The following is a 24,652-nucleotide window of genomic DNA, read 5'->3' on the forward strand; positions in this document are numbered from 1 at the left end:
ATTTATTTAATCACTTTTCCCTGTACAGTATGAATACATCTGCAGATCATATAGGGACCTCTGGCAGGTAATGAAAGCCAATATCTGTATCTACTCCATAAAGACAATGTGGTTCTCCACCTAAAAAACAGAAGAAAAAAAAAAACCCCAAAAACGATGTATTGAATACTACTTACACACAACTATGGCTCACCCGCCAGCTATACACGAGTCAGAAATCCACTGTCCACATCTGGCTCTAAGCCTCCGCACGTGGCCAGCACCTGAACCAAAATGCAACTCATCCATTTTTAATTCTGCGCCCAATGACATGAGGCTGGTTATGAATAGTTATGCATATGTAAATGCTATCGCGCTTTACATGCGGTGGTAACCAGCGCTTGCAGTTGAGGTCTGGGGGGGTAAAATGAGGTCAGTACTTTGGCAACATACGTGTTCACATGCAGTTATTGGAAGTAAATATTACTGGATGCATAGTGAAACACGCTGCTGTGCTACACTCGTGACTGCAAGTGGGTATGGGGCCATTGGAATTAATGGGTTCCATTCCCAAACCCAATTACATGTTTTTACTTTTGTTAAAATATGCTAGTAAAGGCATGATTTTTTTATGCCACTGGATAAGTGGCCTAAGACTATACGATGCTCCAAATTATGGGAAAACCCTTTATCTAAGAAATCAAAAGTTTCTGGATAATAAAGCACAAACCTGTACTGATGTCAACTGATTTTGAATAAACACCTTAAACAAATCCCTTACCACCCATGATAACTGAAGTATAGGAAATGCAACAGATAACGAAAAGTGTTCAACAAAGGTCTGAGAATCAGCTTTTTTTCTAAAGGATAACCAGGGTGCTGAATGTTCCCTTTGCACGCCCATTTCTTTTCCAAACGTCTGCATAATTATTTATGGCATGATTCACTACTGGTAGAGTTTTTTAAAAAAAAGTTTTTTGAAGTAGAGAGATGGCTACATATACTCAGGGGTGCTGAGAGGTGGGGAGGAGCAGGCCCTAGCCTGCTTGTGTAGTGGGAGAAGCCATCAACCTTTGTCGGCTATGAAAGGGGCCCCAAGAAGTTGCTGTACTCAGGCCCGAAAATGCCTCGTCAGCATTGCTTACAACTAGCACCTCATTAACATCTCCTTCTTTTAAGCACAGGACTCAAATAAACCCCCTAGTAGGGCTGATTATCATAGAGATTCCTATACTTTTTTCCGTTATAATAAATGCTGTATTAATAAAGCCACAAGATTCTACTGAGTTATCTGATCAATCAGGTTCTTATGATCACATATTAAGTCAAATGAATAAAGGGTATAATATATTGAAAGGGTTTTCAAGCGGTCAATTAAACCTGTAATTGTATAAATATGTGGAAAACATATGCATGCATTCATTGTATAAAAAAAGAAAATTAATTGTTTACTTCCACCAAGAGTAAAAAATACTTAAGGCAAACCACATAATACACATCAGAGTTACAACCATGTCAGGGTGTAAAACTGATAAATAACAGAATAGGAATAAGAAGCAAATCCTTGAGCGCAGAAATCGTCTAAAGTCTCTATAAGTACTGCAAAACATCTAATTTAAACATGCCTGGAACCCTAATAATCGTACCAAAGGGACTAAATAATTTCTTAATATTCTGGTAACAGCCGGGAGGAAGTAAACTTAACAAAATGGGTCAAACCCCTCTCCTACATCTATAGATTTACTTGGGGCAATATTATCTTCCTAGTTCCAAATGCATCGGACACTTACATTGAGGGATAAAGATTTTCTTATGTAAAATGTTTCTATATATATGACTGCCCTTTAAGCAATCTCAGTTTCTGCAGAGTAAACTGCTTTTCTTCTGGCCTTCTAAAACACAAATGATGAAATAAAACAGTTGCTATGTGGGTGTAATCTTTTAAATCTTCCCTGATTTGTAATAGACTCTTTGTATACAGTATGGATGAGAATCTACTGAAGAATGCAATAGTGGTGTCTCTGAATACGACCTGTTTTCATTGGACCTGCTATTGTTTAGATAAACGCATATTACATTCTCTTATTAAGTGGATGATAAATTGGCTGACTGGACACTTTTACATTTTAGTATGTACTGCCAGGTTCAACAAGCAACTTTGTTGGTGAAAAAATAATGCATTGAATATATAATTTAGGACATTCAATTAAGCTAATAAGATTGTCAGTCAATCATGAATCCAACTCAGACATAACATACAAATAAAACTACAATCCACATACAACGATCAGCCACAACATACTGACAAAATAAGTGAATAACATTGATTACATTATTATAATGGCACCTGTCAAGGGGTGAGAAATATTAGGCAGCAAGTAAACAGTGAGTTCTTGAAGTTGATGTGTTGGAGGCAGGAAAAATGGGTAAGCATAATTATCACAGTGTCTTTGACAAGGGCCAAATTATGATTGCTAGACGACTGGGTCAGAGCATCTCCAAAACGGTAGGTCTTGTCCTCCTGATATGCAGTGGTTGGTAGCTACCAAAAGTGGTGCAAGGAAGAAAAACTGGTAAACCGGTGACAGGATCATGGACGTCCAAGACTCACTTGGGCAGCGAAGGCTAGCCGGTCTGGTCCAATCCCATAGGAGAGCTGCTGTAGCACAAATTGATGCAAAAGTTAATGCTGGCTATGATAGAAAGGTTTAAAAGTGCACAGTGCATTGCAGCTTGCTGCGTAGCCGCAGTCCACACAGAGTGCACAAGCTACCCCTGTCCACCGCCGAAAGCGTCTACAATGGGTATGTGAGCACCAGACCTGGACCATGGATTAATGGAGGAAGGTGGACTGGTCTGATTAATCACATTTTCATATACAGCATGTGGATGGCTGGGTGCGTGTGCGTCATTTACTTGGGGAAGAGATTGTACCAGCATGCACCCCGACCTCACAACTTACAGGACTTAAAAGTTCTGCTGCTAACCTCTTGGTGTCAGACACCACAGACACCTTCAGAAGTCTTGTGGAGTCCATGCCTCGATGGGTTAGAGTTGGTTGGCGGCATGAGGGGGACCTAAACAATATTAGGCAGGTAGTTTTAATGTTGTGGCTGATCGTTGTATATACCACCAGAGATGATGTACAATAGCAGATACCCTCCAAGAGTTGGGAGAAATTATCTGGGAATATTACATATTAGTATCCTATAGTAAAATTGCTGTGGATGAAAGGGTCTCTCATTCAATAACCAGAGCCATAAATACCAAAAGGCAAGTACTCAGGAGCTTAACTGTGTAGAACAGGGGCATGGTCTAGCATCCGCCTTATATTATCACTTATATACAGGGAAAGGCTGGCAAATTTTTAGCCCAGGGGGCAAGACTCGACTCAGCAGCCTATTAGGAATATTTTAAAGGAAAAAATGCAGATGACCCAGCCCAAGGTAGCCCACTATGGGACCGGCCCAGGGGGGCAGATGCCCTCCTGTCCCCCAGACCAGCCTACCCCTGTATATATAGGTCCAGAGTGCAGTCTCTAATACATTGCATCCAAATGACTCTGGTGTTATCCCGCCTTAACGAGCTTAAGCAGCATACAGTAGATGAACTAGCTAACGAATGACAGCATATAGTAAATAAAGCGACTAACAAGCAGCATGCAGTCAGCCTCATAATCCCTGCATGAGGGATGCAAGCTTGCTCCCCTTGCTTCAATGCAGCTTTTCACTTTACTTTTAATTTGGGTGCTTAAGAAATAAAATGAAACAGTATATTTTAAAACGGATTGCTTACTGTTTTCATTATTGGCCAAAAACAAAGTATGGTTTTATGAGCTAAGCAAACTTCAGGAAACATAGGAGTCCTGTTTTGTTTGTTTTTTTCACTACAAAAATCACACAGCAGCAGGAATGTATGTAGAGTTAACACTACCATAGGCATTGTGAGCGAATATGCCCAAAAGAGTAATTGTGCACCCCAAAAGCTTATGGTCCAATGTAGAAAAAAGATCGAAAAGGTGTAGTCGAACAGTGAAAATTGAGTGGATAGTAAAGTCAAGTTACAAAACACAAAGAAAAATGAAAATGCAAAAACTATTTAAAATGAATCAAGGGCAGTGCTGCCCCAGGAAAGTGCCAAGTTTGCCTAGATAAAAAATAGAGCCCTGACACAAGTGCTGGACTATAATTACGGTATGTCCTTGGCTCCAACTACACTTTATAGCTATTTCAGTGGGTTAAACGGCAATTCAAATACACGCCGCCTTTTCATTGTGATACAATATGAAAGTTGTTCCTGCAACTGTAGTCCGCATTAGAACGCCCACAATCCTCTCCTGACAAAGCACCCGTTTACCACGAAACAGGTTGAGATCACTCCTGCATGCCAACTATTATTATTATATATATAAGGCGCCACAAAGGTTCTGCAGTGTTGTACAAGACATTTACAGTAGTATACAATAAACACAGAAATGATCCATAACACATTACACAATACACGAAAAACAAAATTATTTAACAAATAATACACTGATAATTTGGTGAACAAAAGTTATTATGAGTCAGTGTGAAGGTAATGTCCAACCTGAAGTAGGCCTGGGCTCAAGAAAACAGGGCTAGAGGTACAGAGGATGACTGCATAGTAGAAGGAGAACAGGAGGAAAGAGTGCCCTGCTTGTGAGAGCTTACATCCTAAAGGGAAGGGGAAGACACAAATATGGTGGCACCGGGTGGGGAGTGGGGGTGATAACCAAGCAAAGGAGTCAGAAGGAGGGCTGATAGGCCTAAATATTGATTGCATTGGCAAAACTAACTTCCCCCTTACAAAATCATCTTCCACTGCTGCTTCTCTTTGTCAGTCCCTTGTTTGCCTTAATTTTACAGACTCCAGTACGAAATACTTCTAATAACATAATAAGCCACTAACAAAACTGCACTAACCCACATTTCTTCTTCCGTTGTCTCAAAATATCTTCCAACTTGACACCTCCTCTATACCCAAGATATCCGCCTCTCATCTGCACTCATTACTTGCTCCCATTCCCGGTTACTAATCCTTCTCAGTCTGCATCCACCCTCTGATATGCCTTCCCTTGTACAACCTCTAGCATCAAAACATTCCTGAAAACTCTTTAGGCAAGCTTACCAAATTCCTGAACCATCTTCTACCCAATTACTATTCCCCCACACAGTCCACTCTAAACTTACATTTATTTTCCTCCTATACTCAAACAACCCTCTCAACCCTAAACCATTCAAACTCTTATTTTCCTATAGAATGTAAGCTTGCAACCAGGAACATCTTATCCCTTTGTATGTGTTTTAAAACCCAGTCTAGTTTTATAATATATTTGATCCCAGCTGTAATACACTGCAGAATATGTTGGCACTATATCAATAAATGTTAATAATAATTTATAGTTATAGTTCTTTTTTTTACATCCATTACGGACTTCTGAGTTACATTTTTCCTTAGAACACACATCAACCCACTAAGCCGTAGACTTCTTTTACTGCATTCAGAAAGTCTCATGCTCCAAATATTTTGCAATAAACAGCAATAGTTTCTCCCCAAGGTCATAGGAATATGTAGCAATCCTCTAACCACAAGCTCGCTGCATCTCTTGTCAGGTCTTGTCTTGATGCCCTGAGTCTGAATACGGCCCTCTTAAAGCCCCCAGCCATGAGCTGCTGACCTAAACATCCCTATTACAATCAACAACTGGCAAATTACAGGGCCTTTAGTGAACCAGTGATAAATATATATATAAAGACAAAACATACATTAAGATTTTTTTTTCATTATCCTAGAAGTTGTTGCTATAATTCTGTCTAATGAACTATGGTGTTTGTAGCTGCATCGGAAACAGATGGGAATAAAATGTGTCTGGCACCTTTAGAAAGATTATTTTAAACACTTCCTTCAATCGTTACTAGTTACTAGTAAGCTGAGTAAGTGGCACACTGCGTCTTAAGTACAATAATCATGCAATATTGTATGTACATTACTGAAAAGCAAAATGATAATAGCTGTGTTCTGTAGACATCTGACCTTAGTGGTGGGATAGACACATATATCATCAAACAGTATTAGGTCTCAAACAACCTCAGGATGTTTAATCATAGTTCCCAGGAATACTTTGTAAGATGCTTCGGTACATTTATCAAAACACAATATCGATTTTACAATCAACATGGAAACTGGCGTAAAGAATTGTGACATAAGAATTAAAAAGCATAAAAGCAAAGTATGAGAACATCTATCTTCTTGATAGTGTAGACTCTTTTCTTCTTATTCTATTGAGGTACAACAAAAAAACCAAAACACGTCTCAACAAAAACCTAGCCTGACTCTGCATCAATACAGTTGAAAGAACACCTAGAACCTTTGCTCTGAGTACAGATCAAAGCTTTAAAGTAGAATTCAAACACAGAGTTTTAATGTAACAAGAATGAACATTCACGCTGCTCTCAACAAATACCCCTGCCTTCTAAATTATATAATAAGATGTAGACGACATATCTCAAAGTCCCAGTGTTTCTGTATTGTGTTTCAGGCACTCTTAGTTCTCGTTTATCAAAGAAGGATTCTACAACAGAATGAAATTCTACCAGTGGCAAATAGCAGCATACAGACCATGTAGACAAGGCAATGAAACATGTGTATGTCATATTTTGTATTATTTCTTTCTAAATAATATACCTAAGAATGTGCCGCAACTTATTTTTAGCTTTTGTAGTAATTATCTTCTATGTGCGCCACTACGTTATTCAAATGGAACACTGTGAAAAAATGTGACTGATGTAATGAAAATCCCCCCAAGCTCACAAAACCCAAGGAGTCCCGATTTGTCGGAAAGTCACCCTCCGAGGCTCACAGACTAGGGTTTAAATGTAAATTTCTGCAAATGGAGGATAATTATGTGACTTGACAAACAGCTACATGTTAAGCTTTATGTGCAGTAGTTTAGAATTTAGGTCCAGCCTATGAACCCTGGAGGATCAGGTAACGCAGAAGAAGAGGAGGGCGAGTCTGATATTTATCCACAATTCTCATTTAACTTTCAAAGCCAATTTTTAACCCAGCTGATCACTAGGTCTAGCACCTACTACACCCTATTTCGCTGGACCAACATCTACATTGTTATATTAAATCTGTGTTATTTGTTAGAGCATTACACTGAATTTTACCATATTTTTCATGACGCACCAGGCTTTCTTTAGCTATCACTTTGAAATAAACAACTAGGCACCTTACACAAGAGCGTCACTGCCTTTTGTAATAGTAATTTTCAGGTCACAGATGTTTGCGTGTTCCATATCTTTAACTGCACACGGACTGAAATGTTGTCTGGCATCTAATAGGTGCCATTATCAAAGTTGTATTGGATGAACGAAAGTATATTGGTTAATATTGTTTTGCCGTGCGATTGCGATCAGGTGGCATAGCGCGGTAAAATACTCACGCACACACTCGCACTCTAACATTTAGTTATTTATATATTTCATATTGGTTCCGTTCTACAGTGATTTATGAGCAGATAGTATTTAGTTTATTATTAGTTTTTATATTATGATTATATGTACACTTTAGTGTTATTCGAGGTTCAGGTTGCGGGAACTGGGTCATGTTTAGTATCATTTTAATCCCCTATTCATCAGTAGTTGTCCGGTTCATTCGCCGAAGAGATCACACATTGTATACTCTAGTTATTGATGTTAGGGAATAAATCATCAGAGTGATACCAACTGTAAAATGCTAATAGACTAGTTGAAACTGGAGCCTTGGCGGGAAAGTCAGAGCACAACCCTAGGAGAGATGACCCCACCTTTGGATATTTTGGTTTGAACTGGCCTATGACCTGCAGCACACTGGACCTTCCTGATACCTGGACCACTAGAAGCAAGCCACACCATCTGCATTGTTTTCACTGTAACACTGAGTGTATATAATACAGCTCTAGCTGGTATTAGCCCAGTCTTCTCTGACCACAATATTCTGGAGTGAAGTACTGTAAGCTGTATCTTTTTGGTATTGACTGTACTGTATTATAATTATGTATTGAACTGCTAAAGTTTGCATCTGCTAAAATAAATTACTTTGTGCTTTGGAAACACAACACAATCGCTTAGACAATGCTTATTTGAAAACGATATAATTACTTTAATAACATCATCTCACAAACAGCGGGGGACCTGGGCACTTGGGGTGTTGTTGTAGAGTTTTAGTAATGGGTATAGTTCTCCTTTTACTAACCCAAGCTTGCCACTTCGGCTTCACAGCTAGAAATGTATGGACAGTAAGGACAGATACTGTACCTTGAGCACTTGAACTTGACCTTCCATGGTTATATCTTTAAGAAGTTGCAGAAAGGACTGGCAAATGCTGGCTCCATACATCTGAAAATATTAGAAAATAATGTGACTGGGACAGTTTCACACAATAATTTTCTTTTTTTCAATTACACATGGAAACAAGCTCAACAATTTTAAAGTAAAATCATCTACCTCATGATATACCACTTGTTAATGTTGTACATTTAGAAAGAAAATTCAATTAGGTATTTCTATTAAATCCATTAAATTTCTATCAGGTGTGATTTAAAGCGAACAACAACTGACCTAGCACCTAAATCAAGAACCCATCATGCAACTAAAAGACACTGCAGTACATCAGTGACTAATGAGACAGATTCGGGCAGCCTTCCACCAAGGATTCACCTGTGAAATTACCGTGATTTCACCAGAAACCACAAAGTGATAACACCCACATTCTACATTAGAGAAAACATCATCAAGTAGAACAGTACTAGAACAATGAGAAAAGGGAAACTTCCAGGCTACACTCCTTAGGAATGTTAAATATAGAACCCAAAAGACCCTTCTGCTTTTGCAGGTACTTATTTACATGTAGACTTTACTATATATTTATTATAGTATATGACCAACTTACTCTGAATTTCCATGGTAAATTGGCTATTTGTCATAGTTAACTCTTTTTCATGAGCTGAAATAATCTTTACTCTAGTTATTCATTGTATCAACATCATCATCATAATTTATTTATATAGCGCCAGCAAATTCCGTAGCGCTTTACAATTGGGAACAAACATTAATAAAAACAATACTGGGTAATACATACATACAGAGAGGTAAGAGGGCCCTGCTCGCAAGCTTACAATATATGGGACAATGGGAATTTGAAACACAAGGGCACGTGCTACATCATATTGCACATTGGACCAGCTAGAATGCAAAGGTAAAAGGTATTCAGTGGGCAGTGTGATCAGCCACACAGCAATGTTGGTCAGAGGGTTGTTGTCCTGTGTTAGCTGTTTAGAGGGTGGTAATAGGGTAACCTAGGGAGATTAAGATGATGGTTGAGGAATATTATAAGCTTGTCTGAAGAGGTGGGTTTTCAGAGAACGCTTGAAGGTTTGAAGACTAGAGGAAAGTCTTACTGTGCGAGGGAGCGAATTCCACAAAGTGGGTGCAGCCCGAAAAAAGTCCTGTAACCGGGAATGGGAGGATGTGATGAAGGTGGAAGAGAGACGCAGATCTTGTGCAGAATGGAGGTGTCGAGTTGGGAGATATTGTAAGACAAGCGAGGAGATGTATGTCGGTGCAATTTTGTTGAACGCCTTGTATGTTAGTAGAAGAATTTTATATTGGATTCATTGAAATACAGGCAACCAATGTAGAGATTGACAGAGTGACTCAGCAGAGGAAGAACAGTTTGCAAGGAAAATCAATCTAGCCGTTGCGTGCAAAATAGATTGTAGGGGTTCAAGTCTGATTTTGGGAAGACCAGTAAGGAGGGAATTGCAATAGTCAATGTGGGAGATGATGATTGCATGAATTAAGGTTTTGCAGTGTCTTGTGTGAGATATGTGCGTATTCTGTAAATGTTCTTTAGATTTAAGTAACATGATTTAGGTATAGAGTCAATGTGGTGAATAAATGATAGCTGTGAGTTAAGGATTACACCTAGGCAGCGAGCTTGCAGGGTGGGATTTATGGTGATGTTATCAACAGAAATAGAAATGTCAGCTTTTGTTATTCGGTGGGAATATTATTAATTCAGTTTTTAAAAGATTGAGTTTGAGTTGGCGAGATGACATCCAAGATGAAATGGCAGAAAGACAGTCAGTAACGCGAGACAACACAGATGGTGAAAGATCAGGAGAGGATAGATTTGTATATCATCTACATAGAGATGATACTGAAATCCAAAGGAGCTTATTAGTTTTCCAAGAGAAGTGCCGTAGATAGAGATCAGCAGCGGACCTAGGACTGAGCCTTGTGGAACTCCAACTGATAAAGGAAGCGGAGTGGAGGTGGATCCAGAGAAATAAACACTGAAAAAGCGATTAGATAGGTAGAATGAGAACCAGGATAGGACAGTGCTTTCAAGACCTAGGGATTGTAGTGTTTGTATGAGAAGAGAGTGGTCAATTGTGTCAAATACAGCAGAGAGATCCAGGAGAATAAGAAGAGAGTAATGGCCTTCACTTTTTGCTGTGATCAAATCATTGACAACCTTGGTCAGCGCAGTCTCTGTGGAGTGTTGAGAGCGAAAGCTTGACTGAAGAGAATCCAATAGTTGTTTGCTGTAAGAAAGTGTGTGAGGCGTGTGTAGGCTATTCTCTCGAGAAGCTTGGAGGGGCATGGGAGCTGAGAGATGGGGCGGTAATTTGAGAGAGAGTTTAGGTCATTTTATTTTTTTTCAAATAGGAGTAATCACTGCATGCTTGAATAGTGATGGAAAAATACCAGTAGAGAGAAAGATTACAGATTTTAGTTAGAGGTGGAATAAGCACAGGTGACAGGGACCTACCAATTTGTGAGTCAATGGGATCAAGAGGACAGGAGGTAGAGCAGGAAGATGAGAAGAGAGTAGAAACTTCCTCTTTATTTGTGGGATCAAATAAAGAGAATGTCACAGGGTGCTACAAAGCTATTGAGCCGATTGCTTGTCGAGAGAGATGATACCATTTCAAGTCTGATGTTATCTATTTTGTCCTTAAAATAGGAATCAAGATCCTGTGCACTGATGGTAGTTGGAGGGTTTGGGGTGGGAGGATTGAGAAGAGATTTAAAAAGGCGTTTGGGGTTAGAAGCTTGAACATAGATGAGAGATTGGAAGTATGTTTGTTTTGCAGTGTCCAGAGAATTTCTATAGGAGTGGTAGATACCAGTATGTGTGATGAAATCATTAGAGGTACAAGATTTACGCCAGTGACGTTCTGCTTTATCAATACAAGGAATATTCTGATAACATTTATGTAGTGGTGGAATAAAAAGGCAAACACCATGGTAAATGAGGGACACCAAGCATATTGAAAGTAGGGGCTTCCACACAAGTTCAGTTCAGTGGGACAAAGAGCACAGGCACTGGACTACAAAGCAGTGGTGGAAGGGTGTACGATAAGATGAATTAGCCCACTTCTTGTGAGTTACATTTCCTGTTGTAATTTGGGTACAGTCCTTCCTTTAGAAGGCAATGTGAACGCTAATCGCTACTTAATGTTACTGTGTGATCATCTTCATTGCAGCATTTCATTCTTGATGGGATGTATGACAATGATCTTAATCCACAGAGCATTCAATAAGTATAACACTTATCTCCACCTGTTATGCAATCCAGCATTCATGGGATATCCTGGAACCATAGCTGAGACAGCATTTTCCACCACCATCAACCATCAATTGAATGACTTTCTCCTGGAAGGACAGTGCTCCATCCCTCCCTGCACAACTCTGTACATTGGTAGACACATACCGCCCATACTTAGTGACCCAATGACCTATCAAGTGACTTTGTGCATGTCCTAATAATAACAGACATTAATTTCATAATCTGTTTCCTTATCAATTATATATTGTTTCCTTTCAAAATAAAAATGTATGAGCAATATGACTGCCTTGATAATGTTTTAGTATTTTCCTAGTATCATATAATATGCAGAAGAAACATTTTAATTAAATGCAATTATGCTTATTACCAGGCTTACTCATGTTATTTCTGAAATGGTTATAAACATGAAGTTAAAGGGACTAAGAAAATCATTATATACTAGAGGGCAAATGAATTCAACTGAACTCCCACTCACATTAATAAATGTAAATATACCCAGTAGTAATGTTCTACATCAGCTACTTTGGCACAATGTGAATGTGACTTCACACATACATACTTTATCTATGACCATGTCAACCTTTCCAAGGACTGAACACTACCTACTGTATCCAGGCAGTATATTCATGTGCAATGCTGAGGATGAGGAAATGCATTACATTGCAAAGGATAATGTAATACAGCATGAACATTGGGTATTCTCATGTCCATCTATCCTCTGTATGCCAGTGTATGGCAATTCTGTCATGGTGCTAGGAAGTATCCTTGTAATGCTCTCCATTTAGTAAAGTGCCCAACTTCTGAAATTTACTCATAGACTGCACAGAAGGATAGCATAAATTAGGTGCAGCAAATACTTTCCTTATTCTACAAAAAAGCACAGAACGTATTTGAGGTGATGAACTTTACCTATTTTGGCCTTTTTTGTTATGTAGTGATATATTGGCATTTTTGTTAACATTTCTAAAATAATAAAAAAAATGTAGAATAAAAACTGTCAGTTCCCTATATAAAAACATACTTTGTGCTATGCAATTTAAAGTGGAATTAATCACATAACAGTAAAACATGTAAGTGTGATAAAAGATTTTACCAATGGATGGCTGGCAACTTTTTTGAGGAGCCAAAGGGGAAAAGTGTAGGTAAGAGGCCTATCGTACTGGAAGTTGTAATATGATAATCCCCAGTAAACTGTTACCTGGCAAGATGTGGTATGCCAGTAACAGTGCTCAGTAAGATGCTATATACCAGTAAGAATGCCCAGTAGAATGTAACATACCAATAATAATGCCCAGTGGGATGTAATATGCCAGTAATAATACCCATAATTGGGTTTACTGCTTCTGAAAAGTTGGGTCAACCTGACTCACGGTGGGTAAAGCAGATGGAGATAACATGCCCTCCTTACCAGTCTGCCTATGAAATTTATTTACACCACATTTAGAATCTCAGCTTTAGCCTAATGGTGGCTACTCTGGTGACGTGTCTCAAAGTGGGATGTATCGCTGAGAGCACAGAAATGATGTGATAATAGGAATCGTTTGCTCTATTTATAAGTGTGATGTGTAAAGGAGGATATAAAAAGTCTGCTGTAGCTTATATTTCTGATTTTTACTGATCAAAACCAGCGCATCGGGTCTCGCACACCTGGGCACTGAAAAATGAAAAAGAACAAAAAGACCTAAAGCATGGGCAAAACGTGCATTTATTAAACTTTCTCCAAGCTCCCATGCAGCACAGTGTACGACACAAAATACTAGCACATCACCAATATATGTTCTCTTAACAGAGCATTGGGCTAACACATGCAGCCAGTACGGTCTGTGTGTGCTGTGTGGCAATGAGTTTATCAATCTCTGAAATTGTATGGAAAAGATGCAGCAACATTCTTCCATGAGAAAGTCACTGAACTCAAAACTCTGATGGAAAACAGCCCCATTCCAGGCTGTGTTGTGGCACTGAACAAGTTAATCTGGGTTGTAGATTCAGGGACAGTTTAAATTTACTCTGCAAATGTGACACATTTTGGATTTATAATTTAAATACTGCGTATTGTAATTTTCTGTAATCTTAGAATTGTTTTACATTTATTTCAGTCATTTCTTGCAACTAATTATTATGTACTTTATGTATCTTATATAACCCTCCATCCATCCAAATTACTTGAATTTTCTGATACAAGATAAAGAGGAGTAGCCTTGAAATGCTTAGATGACATAAGAATTCCAGATGGAAGGCCGGAATACTTTCCTTTGGTGTACAGTCTCCTTAATACGGAGGAGTGTAGTTTTTAAAATTGTGGGAAATGTTTTTCCCTTTCTTATTCATCACCCTACACATTCATCTATTTGATTACTTCACTTGTATGGTGAGGATTGCTGGAAACTAACCACAATCAAGAGCCTCCACTATGGGAAACAAACACTGTAAGGTTCTAGCGCTACATCTGCACTCGTCTGTTAGCCGAGAACATGGTGAAGGATGAAACATTTGATCATCTCATCTTCCTATACGGTTGCTGCTCACCTGTTTTGCCTTACACTTCAAAATAATGCCCTGATATCCGATAATCCATCTACTGTTGCCCACTGCTAATGATGGTTTTCCCCTCAGAGGTCAATTCTGACACCACCTGAGATATTGTTGCTTGTAAATCATCAGCAGGTTGAGCAGTTTTAGCCACTAAAGATCCTGCCAAATGTGCCAAAAAATTACCCTTACTTTAAAGCCATTGAGGTCTGTTTTAGCAGAAAAACTATGAGCAACCTGCCTTGGTCCAGCATTATGGTACGTGAGTCACACCAGGTTGGGATGTTATTTGCGTAATTAACGCATGAGACACAACTGTGTGGAAACCATTCAATACGTTTGGTCTCTCTCATTTATCCAGGTGTTTCCAATGTATATACTTATTGGGTCATTGCATTGCACAGAGTGTTAATGTTTTCGAATGCTGTTGACGTCTAAATTGATGAACAGCTACAGGTCCAATCGTATACTTCACTTTTTGGACTAGAAAAGTATGCCCAATAGGTTCTGAGCATCGTCTTTAAAGGCTTTACAATAATGTCTATGTGTACAAGGCCTTAACAAGTTGGTCAGTTTGTCACAGAAATATAACAGTTTGCAGTAGCAACTTCTGAATGATTTTCTCAGCAATTACAGTTGTTCTGACACCCAAAGAAAAGCAATGCATCAGGGTTTACTTTCTATCCTTCTTGCTATTGCCGGTGGATTCCCTTAAGTGTATAGAAATTGGTGGTGATAATTCCCAACATTCCTGATACTAAGAATAAAATAAACAAATCACTATAACTTTCTTCATAAAAGCATGAATGTATTCACTGAAGCAGGAATCAGTCTGAAGTATCAATTACAATGTTTTCCTAAACTTTATTTAGCATCCAATTACTCCCAATACTTACTACATTTCCAGCTTGTTTAGCAAACATGATTGCATACACCATTAAAAAAATATCATCACAAGGAGACATGCATGTTGGACAAATGATAGAAAACAAAACCAATACAAAGTAAAGTAGAAGTAATAAATCTACAGTAGCTCATTTATTTTGCAGATTTTTGTTGAAGAAATCAAATACTTCTAGTTCAAATAAGAATTGAAATGATATGAAAACTAATGAGAGCAAAATAAAACTCATGTAACTTAACTTTCTCCGGTTTAGGGGCCTGATTCATTAAGGATCTTAACTTAAGAAACTTCTTATTTAAGTCTCCTGGACAAAACCATGTTACAATGCAAGGGGTGCAAATTAGTTTTCTGTTTTGCACATAAGTTAAATATTGACTGTTTTTTCATGTAGCACACAAATACTTGATAGCTTATTTGTACACTGAAATTTAAAGTTGATATTTGTGCGCTACATGAAAAAACAGTCAGTATTTAACTTATGTGCAAAACAGAATACTAATTTGCACCCCTTGCATTGTAACCAGGGCCCTCTTAACAACATCTTGGACCCCCGGGCACAGCAGTGCACCGGGGCCCCTATATATACATATATATATATATATATTAAAAAAAAATATGATTATATATATGGGCCCTGCAGCCCAGTGGGGCTCGTCGGAGGCAGCAACAAAAAACAAAAACAATACTTACCTTGCAGTCAGCTGGCGATCCGGCTCCCTCCATGGTATCCTCCTCTGTCGCGCTCCGCAATGGATGTCGGGCGGGCGTGATGACGTCACGCCCGACATGCACTGCGAGCGCCGTACGGAGAAGGAGACCATGGAGGGAGCCGGATCGCCAGCTGACCGCAAGGTAAGTATTGTCTTTTTTTTTTTTCCCAGGTTTTTTTTCCTTTTTTGCTGCCTCCGATGGGTCCCCCTGGGCTGCAGGGCCCCCCGGCACATGCCCATTGTGACCAATGGGAAAGACGGCCCTGATTGTAACATGATTTTGTCATGGAGACTTAAATAAGAAGTTTATAAAGTTAAGATCCTTAATGAATCAGGCCCTAGATGTCTAAATCATCAAAAGAAATGTAGGTAACATGCAAAATACAGCACTGGGGGAAACTTTTTTAATATCATCTGTTGGTCCAAATAGGATTAGAATGAGAACAGATGATGATGATGATGATTAAGTAACAGTTATCAATCAATTCATCATCATGTTTCAATAGATATATAATTATTTGTGATATGCTCTTCATTCCTTCACTTCTAAAAGACACTATTCTTCACTCCTAACAAAGACTAATGGAGGCTGTGAACTGGCACTAATATTTGCTATGACATACGCAAACGCTTTCAGATAGGAAACATAATACACTCACATGTTACATTGCTTCAGACAAAATCAGCACAATTAGCATGTAGCAATGTAAACCCCATGCATGATGTAAAGAAAAACTCCACCTTGGCATGTTATCTGCGCCAACCAGCATTTCACAAAATATTCGCTCCCTTGGAGCACTGTCCAATCAATGTCTGAGATAGAAGAGGTGATGCATGACTTACATGAAAATCTTACCACTGTGGCCGGTGAATTAACAGTTGCTGGGTTGAGCATCAAATGAATAGTGGGATCCTGGGTTTAGCCCCCCCCCCCCCTCCCCAGCTTGCTAGTTGGTGGGAGAAAGCGCTCGCTAGTAAAAAAAAAATATGCCAGGGTGGTGGTCAGGGGAGGGCTGGCAGATTTTAGCCCGGGGGCAAGACTCGACTTAGCAGCTTATTAGGAACATTTTAAAGGAAAAGAAATGCAGGTGGCCCAGTGACCCAGCCCAAGGTAGCCCACTATGGGACCAGCTCAGGGTAGCAGATACCCCCCTTGCCCCCCAACCCAGCTTGCCCCTGGCAGGGCCATCGTAACAACATTATGGGACCCTGGGCAAAGAAGTGCACTGGGGGCCCTACCTACACAACCATACACACACTATATATATATATATATATATATATATATATATATATATATATATATATATATATAGATAGATTGTAAGCAGGGTTCTCCTACCTCTCTGTGTGTATGTATTACCCAGTGTTGTCTTATTAATGTTTGTTCCCAATTGTAAAGCGCTGGCAGTATATAAATAAATGTTAATAATGATTATATATATATATATATATATATATATATTATATATAATTATACACACTATGGGCCTGATTCATTAAGGATCTTAAATGAAGATGATTCTTATTTCAGTCTCTTGGACAAAAGCATGTTACATTGCAAGGGGTGCAATGAGTGCTCTGTTTGCACAATGACATTTTCATTGAGGAGCGCAGCACGAAGGAGCCACGATGCAAGAAGCAACGGAGAAGCAAGCGACAGCGAGGAGGGTAACAGGGAGGGAGCTGGATCGCAAAAGGTAAGTTGGTTTTTGTTTTGCCAGAATTTTTTATTTTAATTAAGAGTCCTGCCTATGGGACCCCTTTACTCATGGGGCCCCCGGGCACCTACCCATCGTGCCCAGTGGAAAAGACGGTCCTGGCCCCTGGCAGTGGTCATCTTTAATCAATAAATTCACAGCATAAGGCATTAAAGAAATGATCGATCTTTCCTTTTGCTTGAGTTTTGACATGTTTTATTAATGACTGTGATTAATGTCAGCCTCTACAACTGTATTCCAACTTACACACCACTTTATTTTAAGCCTTGGTAAAACTTCACGTTCTGAAACACATTCTCACAAAAAATACTGAAACTGTGCAGATAAAAGCAGCTCATGCATGAGGTTAAATGTCAGCTGAATACTACCAGAAACCCATCTGTATCTCAGATCCACTTTATTGCATTCACTGCTGTGACGTTCAAGAATTCTCATATTTTACTTGTCATCTATTTTATACTTAAGAACACAAAGCAAAGAGCAAACTAGTATAAAAACTAATGACAGTATTAAAAACGGTTTCACATGGCCGAGCTCATGCTGGACGGGGAGAAATGGATACTTAAGAAGCCTTTTGAATTCACAAGCAATATCCTAAATAATAATTCTCCAGTCTGCTGTGCCCCTTCTGGCACAAACAGCATTGTATAAATGTCAAGTGACAAAAAAATAACCCATCATCAATCATGGTAAAACAGCAAGAAGTGGTATGTGGTTGGCAAATAATTTCAAAACCATAAGGAAACCCTGTTTACAATGTTCACCTGCGGCCTCTATTTTATTCTGCTAGATTCAGGTGTCATATTTATGTGCATCGAGTTCTTTATTGTGAATGACTTCTTTCAATAGCAGTATGAAAGTGTAAAGAAACTGCTACCATTACGGATAGTCCAAATAGCATCAGAGTACATCTTACATACAGCGTACCTGCAGGAATTCAGGGGAAGCAGAGAAAATGTATGCGTTGATAATCTTGATGCAGACGCGGAGGTTTTCAGAATTTAGCTCTATAACAACAAAGAAAAAAGTTGCATAAAACATATTTAGAATCAGAGCCTGTTGAACAATTATGAAGCATTAGTATCACGTATAAACAGTTTTATTGACATGTAGAAATGAAAAGCTATCATATAACAGCTGTCAAATCGCATATGAACCATGTATATGTACATAGCCCGGGTACAGTAAGGGCATGATCAGGCAATGCGGCTGATGCAGACAAACGGATACGTATACATGCCTGTCAGGATCTTCTGCACCTACTAGAGGAAAGGTGCAAATAAATGCTGCAGATGTCACTGACACTAGCTAGCTGCTTCTGATTGGCTGATTGCGTATTCACCTCTGAAGCTCATAGGTGCTTTCTGCATTGATCATGTGTATATTAAGGGATTTTGAGGGCATATTTTAAAATTAATCTGTTTTGCTACTTTCATTCGAACACAAGAATAGTATTATATCTGCTGTATCATATCAAGCCCAATAGGACATGTATCTTCCGCTAACAAAACAAATGCTACACTTTTCTTGTGCTTATGATCCGGTTGTATGTGGGTGCCTGATGTACAGGTGCAGAGCCAGATGCATCTTGAGATGAGGAGTAAATATGGTATTTTTAAGAGTGTCTTTTTTTTGTGTGTAAATTACACCCCAACATGCTCCAACTCAGCATCAGGATTACTATGTTTATGAAAGCAGATGGAAAATAGACGGGTGCTTCAGTGAACACGGTTATGCAGCCCCTGCAAATACGTACCTACATTGTTCAATATGCCCACACCACACCCATTTCATGTGGCCACCAAATCTCTGACTGTTTACAGTTTGACAGAAGACATTTGGGAAATATGCAACATCCATAGCATTTTGGCTTAACTGAACCAGTAACATGTATTACTATTATTATCTTTTAGGAGCGCAGCGCCATACATGACATATACAGAACGCAATGATCTATAACACATTACATGATACATAAAGAACAAAATACAAAGACCAGACATACTGAATAAACAAATAATATACAGATAACATGGCAATGGTAATGACCTTGAATTAGGCCTGAGCTCAAGATAACAGAGCTAGGGAAGCAGGCCAAGAGGTACGGTGGATAATGGAATAATACATGTATAAATGTATGGCATTGTAGTAGTAGAAGGAGGACACAAGGAAAAGGGCCCTACTCGTGAGAGGTTATATCCTAAAAGAAATGAGACGCCACAACTAGGGTGGTATCAACTGGGGGAGTAGGAATGGAAGCCAAGACAAGGGAGTTAGAAGAAAGGCTGATTGGCTTGATGAAAGAAATGTGTCTTAGGTTCAAAGTCCTGGAGTCCGACACTGGGAAGAGGTAATCAGTGGTGATGCGGTGAACAGTCATTAGTAGAGCGGAGGGGGTCGGCAAAGGAGAGTGGGTAGAGAGGAGGTTGGGGATGTGGGGGGTGGAGGGGCTAGTATTGATTGAGAGCTTTGAAGGTGAGGGTGGAGTTCAAATTTAATTCTGTAGGCCACGACAAGCCAATGTAGCGACTGGCAGAGAGAGAGGGCAGAGACAGAGTGGTGGGAGAGAAAAATGAGGTGGGCAGCAGCTTTCAGGATAGACATTAGAGGGTTTGAGTCGGGTAGGAGAGAGAGAAGGAGGTTACAGTAATCAAGGTGAGAAATTACAAAGGAGTGAATAAGAGTTTTGGCATGTAGTTAAAAAGACTATGAAGTGCACATGTTGTTTACACACACAGTGGAGACCACCATTTTGTAGGCTGCACCAGAAGTCAGTCTAACAATGCATGTGACGGATTCTGAGTGACTTGATAGGCTGCAATGGAAAGATCTTACATACAGCAGATTCAATGACAGGTAAACTGGCTGCCTTGGAAACAAATGTGATTCATGTTCCTTTGCTCTTTTATAGAGAATGAACAAGACCAGGCTTTACAATAATCTGTGATTAGAAGAAAATCAGAAATATAAGAAAGATATAATAGCAAAACAACAAAATGGGCTGACTCAACCTCTCCAATAATGGGAGTCCAGCAGCTATCTGTACTGACAACTGGAGAAGTATTTAGTAAAGGATTTAATGCTGAAGATCTATATTACAGGTTGTTATGCCCCATATCGGTGCACATTGTAGTCGAAACACCCCCACTAAAAACAGAGATTGTATTGCTGCACCTCCGTAAGCTCTTACGAATCAACTGCATAAAATCAATCTAGATTTCCTTTTAACCAACACACTTTGCTGTAGATAGAGTCTGATGTTCTATTAGGCATACTGTGCTTCTTTATTCATTCATAATGCTCTCAAAAAACATTTTGTATGCTTTGGTTAAGCTATAAATTAATTTCATGTACCATCATTTTGAGAACTACATAAAGTTTACTTAAAGAAGAAAAAAGTTGTTTTACAGTATAAATTAAGAATGAAAGGAAATGACTGCCCGGAACTTCTACTGGCATAACAAATCCAAATAAATAACAAATAATTACATTAGTTAAAACTGATTTCTGTCGATAACTTCCAGAGCAGACACCTTCAGTTAATGCCCGTTTTTACGTCACTAGGAGAAATTCAGCATAAAGATGGGAAAATGAATTAATCCCCAGATATCAGCAAATGTTACAAGCCAGAAGAAGCCACGGCTGTGGTGCCGAAAATGAAAAAGCCTTTATAGTTCTGTACTAAGAACCAGAGCCACATGGCCAACATATGTCAGGTGTGTTCCTATGAGCATAAACATGCTTCGCCAGCACAACTGCTGGTCCACAAAGCTGCTGCAACCAGTCTCAAAATTGCTTTCATGCAGGACATTTGCAGCAGTGACAGAGGTCTTGTGTACAGTGGTTGGACAATGAATTAGGATTTTTTTCGTTTCTTGTAAAGTTTTGATAAAATAATGGCAAATACACATATTTAATACTTTATATAAACTTATTTTTTTACTTATTGGCCCATGCTAGGCATTTTTTCCTCATTGCTGGTGTCAGCTTTGGTTTCTTGACTGGTTGAAAAGCTCTAAACCCAAACTCTGCAAAGTGCCTCTGAACAGTTTTTAAAGAAACGTTAGCTTCTGCTTCCTTCCACATGATCATCACACGTCTTCCTGACAATTTTCGGTTTTCAGACGCAATTTTCTTGAGCAGTCTGTTCGGTCTGGGTGTAGTTTTACGACTGCTTTCACATTGGGAAGGTGATTTAGCCAGGTGGTGTTGCCACCCGAGGGAACAATATGGCAACAAACTGCCAAAATTAAACTATTATGTTGTATGTTTACATTGTAAACTATAAATCAGAACACATTTACTATATATTCACTATTTTTGAGGTAGAAACCTTAAAAAAAACAAAAGTTTAAAAATTCCTAATTCATAGTCCAATCACTGCATGCTGAGGAATTCAGACTTTAATCCCTGCAAGGGTAGAGCAGGACCACCTGCAACTTTCCGAAGAAGCGTACCAGATGTAGGCGGTGACACAACTGCCCTTTACACTTCTCCTTTGCGTGTGTGACCTGTCTGTCAATCATATTTTCCTTTACTAATGGTATAATTCGGTTGTTGCTGCATGTAAAAGTTTTTGCATTGCATACAATGCAGTTTTCTTCAACCTATAAAAATTGTTAACGAAAGTTAATAATTGTTAGTGTAAAATAACAAAAATAAACCTAAAAAGGTAACTACAAAAATAATTAAACATTAATTTGATGCTCCATATAGTAACTATATAAAACTCCATCTCAAGGACTCTTCAGGAATGGCCAAACAGACAAAGATATCCCAGTCACAGTCAATTATGACAAGGTCTTAAGAATTTAGATAAACCTGCACCGTACATTTTGGAATTGTGAGGCAGTAGTAAACATAGACTTAGCACCGTAACTACCACCAAGTGAGACCATACAACAGAAAAATTTAGTTTAAATGAAATGCTCACTTTTCAATGGAACTGGGAACCAAAAAAGGGGTAACAAGGTCATATACAGTACTGCAGGAATCGTGTCATGGTTCAAACTGAGGGAATAGGACTCCTGTCCATCAGTTAGGCTTGGCACTAGCATTGTTCGAGAGGCATGGGGTCTAAAGAACCCACAGTCTTCACCAAGAACTGTGCGCTGAAAATCGGGTCCAATATATAGATTTCCAATTTCATCTGTGGTCACAGGGAAAGGGTTAACGCCCTATCAAACAAATACTTGAAGAGGCCAAAAGAGCATTTTCTGTATTACAGGTGGAACAGTCCAATTGTGTGTCTGATATATAAAGTACTCTAGAAGGCATTGTGAGGATGCAAAAAGAACACAAATTAAAAATACAAATAATATATCATATAAAAATATAATAAATAAATACATAGAATTGCACATACACAACTTTGAGCATGCTTATACAATCTGTGGCTTTCTGGATACTGATGAACTATAATGCCCAGGATGCCCAAGTCCTGGGGATGGCAGGGAATGCTGGGTCTTAAAAGTTAAACAGCATCTCGGAAGCCACAATTTGCCCAAAGACTGCTCCTGAATATATCAACATGCCTATACATTGGTGTAATGTGATACAGCAAAGTCACATCAAGGAAAGAAAAAGGAGTAATGAAAAATGAAAGACTTCTACAACACAGATTTTAATTGAGAGATAATTACTAATTTGAAATAGTGTCAGCTGCCAAGATAATCAACACATTACTGCAAGGTTCCCCAGCTATTGCCACTGCTTTATGTTACTGAAAGGAAATAGATGGTATCTGAAAATATGTTTTTACTTCTAAAATTAGTTTTACCGTCGAAGCTGCCAATCATATGCTGCAGGTAATATGAAGGCAATTTTAAATCAAGCTCGTCTATAATTATTATTTTTTTACAGCTCAGTCTTTCATAAATGCCCTTCATGATTGCTGACATAATCTAAACAAGATAGCAGTTAAATCCATGTAATTAACTGTGGTGATAACAGTCTGCTAAAACAATACAGGGAACGTTTCCTATTTAACAATGGAGATTATAAGTAATCAAGGGAAAATGACAATGGGCTTTTCTCCATAATAGCTGTTCTTAAGGGCAGCTCACTACGATAAACTTTAACTGTTAACAGTTTCATTCAAACAATGTCATCAGTGAACCTCAGCTAAAGCTCAAATGAACTATATACTGTAATATGCACAGTTCAATAACATTATTAAATTTAATATATTCTGAGAAAATTCTAGTAGGGAGTAAAAAAGTGTAGAGGAAAGTTCCCCAAAGGAGAGAGATGCAGGGGGAGTAGTGTCAGCGGGGTTTACCCAGATTTCTGTAATGGCAAGCAGGTTGAAGGACATGGAAATTAATAGATCTTGGAAAATGCACTCTTGTTACATACAGATCTTGCGTTTCAGAATGCACAAGAAAATTATGAGGGGAGAGTAGTGGAGGTATGTGGATAGGGCTGAAGGACTGGAAGCACAAGGTGAATGGGAAGTGTTTGGGTGGAAGGGGGAGTGTAGCAGATAGTGAGTATTGCACAGGGCCCATGATTGGGTGAGATGCCACCAGCAGCCATGAACACTATGAGAGAAAGGGCATGTGAAGATTATTTGTGGCTGTAAGGTTTGTTTCTGATTATATATGCTGGTGAGTGTAGTGGGTGCAGGGAACAAAACAATTCATGTGTGCAGACTAGCGAGGGGGGGAGTAGTGAGGGGGAAATAATAATGGTGGAGGAAGAAAAAGGATGCTGGAGAGAGAAGAGGAGGTTGGAAAGAAAAATGTTGAATGTGAGTAAGAGATGGAGTGAAGGTAAATTGAGTAGGTGCATGGTGGAATTATGTGAGAGATGTGGAAGAATGTGGATTTGTTGGGGTATCTGAAGAGAGGGAGGTGGAGGAATAAGTCATCCAGGTAGCGGAGGGCAGGGGCAATGCAGTGGGCAGCCTCCACACGTTGAACACATTGTCCTGAACACGGACAGTTGAGCTCAGTTGGTCCAAAAGCTGAGCTAAGATGGCAACAGCAATGGCAGTGGATCTCAGTGTAATCAGCAGCCAAGCGGAGGTGGCATAACAAAGACAGATGAGGTTAGTGGAGTCAGCAGCCAATGAGTCTAGTAACTGAATAGAAACCTTGAAACAGCCTTGCTCTCGGTGTGATGACACTCCTCTACACTACTGTGTCATTTATATGCAATAATACATC

At 39.1% G+C, this 24,652-nt stretch overlaps 1 protein-coding gene across 2 annotated transcripts in view; it reads right to left on the minus strand.

The window, feature by feature from the left end:
* The window catches only part of IPO11 (importin 11), a 336,682-nt gene that overhangs the window by 155,324 nt on the left and 156,706 nt on the right, over positions 1-24,652 (minus strand). For both annotated transcript variants that reach the window (XM_075182983.1, XM_075182973.1), the window contains exons 23-24: positions 18,411-18,490; positions 8,301-8,381 (exon numbers count right to left, since the gene is read on the minus strand). In XM_075182983.1, the coding sequence (XP_075039084.1) occupies positions 8,301-8,381; positions 18,411-18,490 (161 nt within the window). The remainder of the gene's footprint in view (positions 1-8,300; positions 8,382-18,410; positions 18,491-24,652) is intronic.

Source organism: Mixophyes fleayi, chromosome 1, assembly GCF_038048845.1.
Source record: "Mixophyes fleayi isolate aMixFle1 chromosome 1, aMixFle1.hap1, whole genome shotgun sequence".
In the NCBI taxonomy this organism is placed as follows: Eukaryota; Metazoa; Chordata; class Amphibia; order Anura; family Limnodynastidae; genus Mixophyes; species Mixophyes fleayi.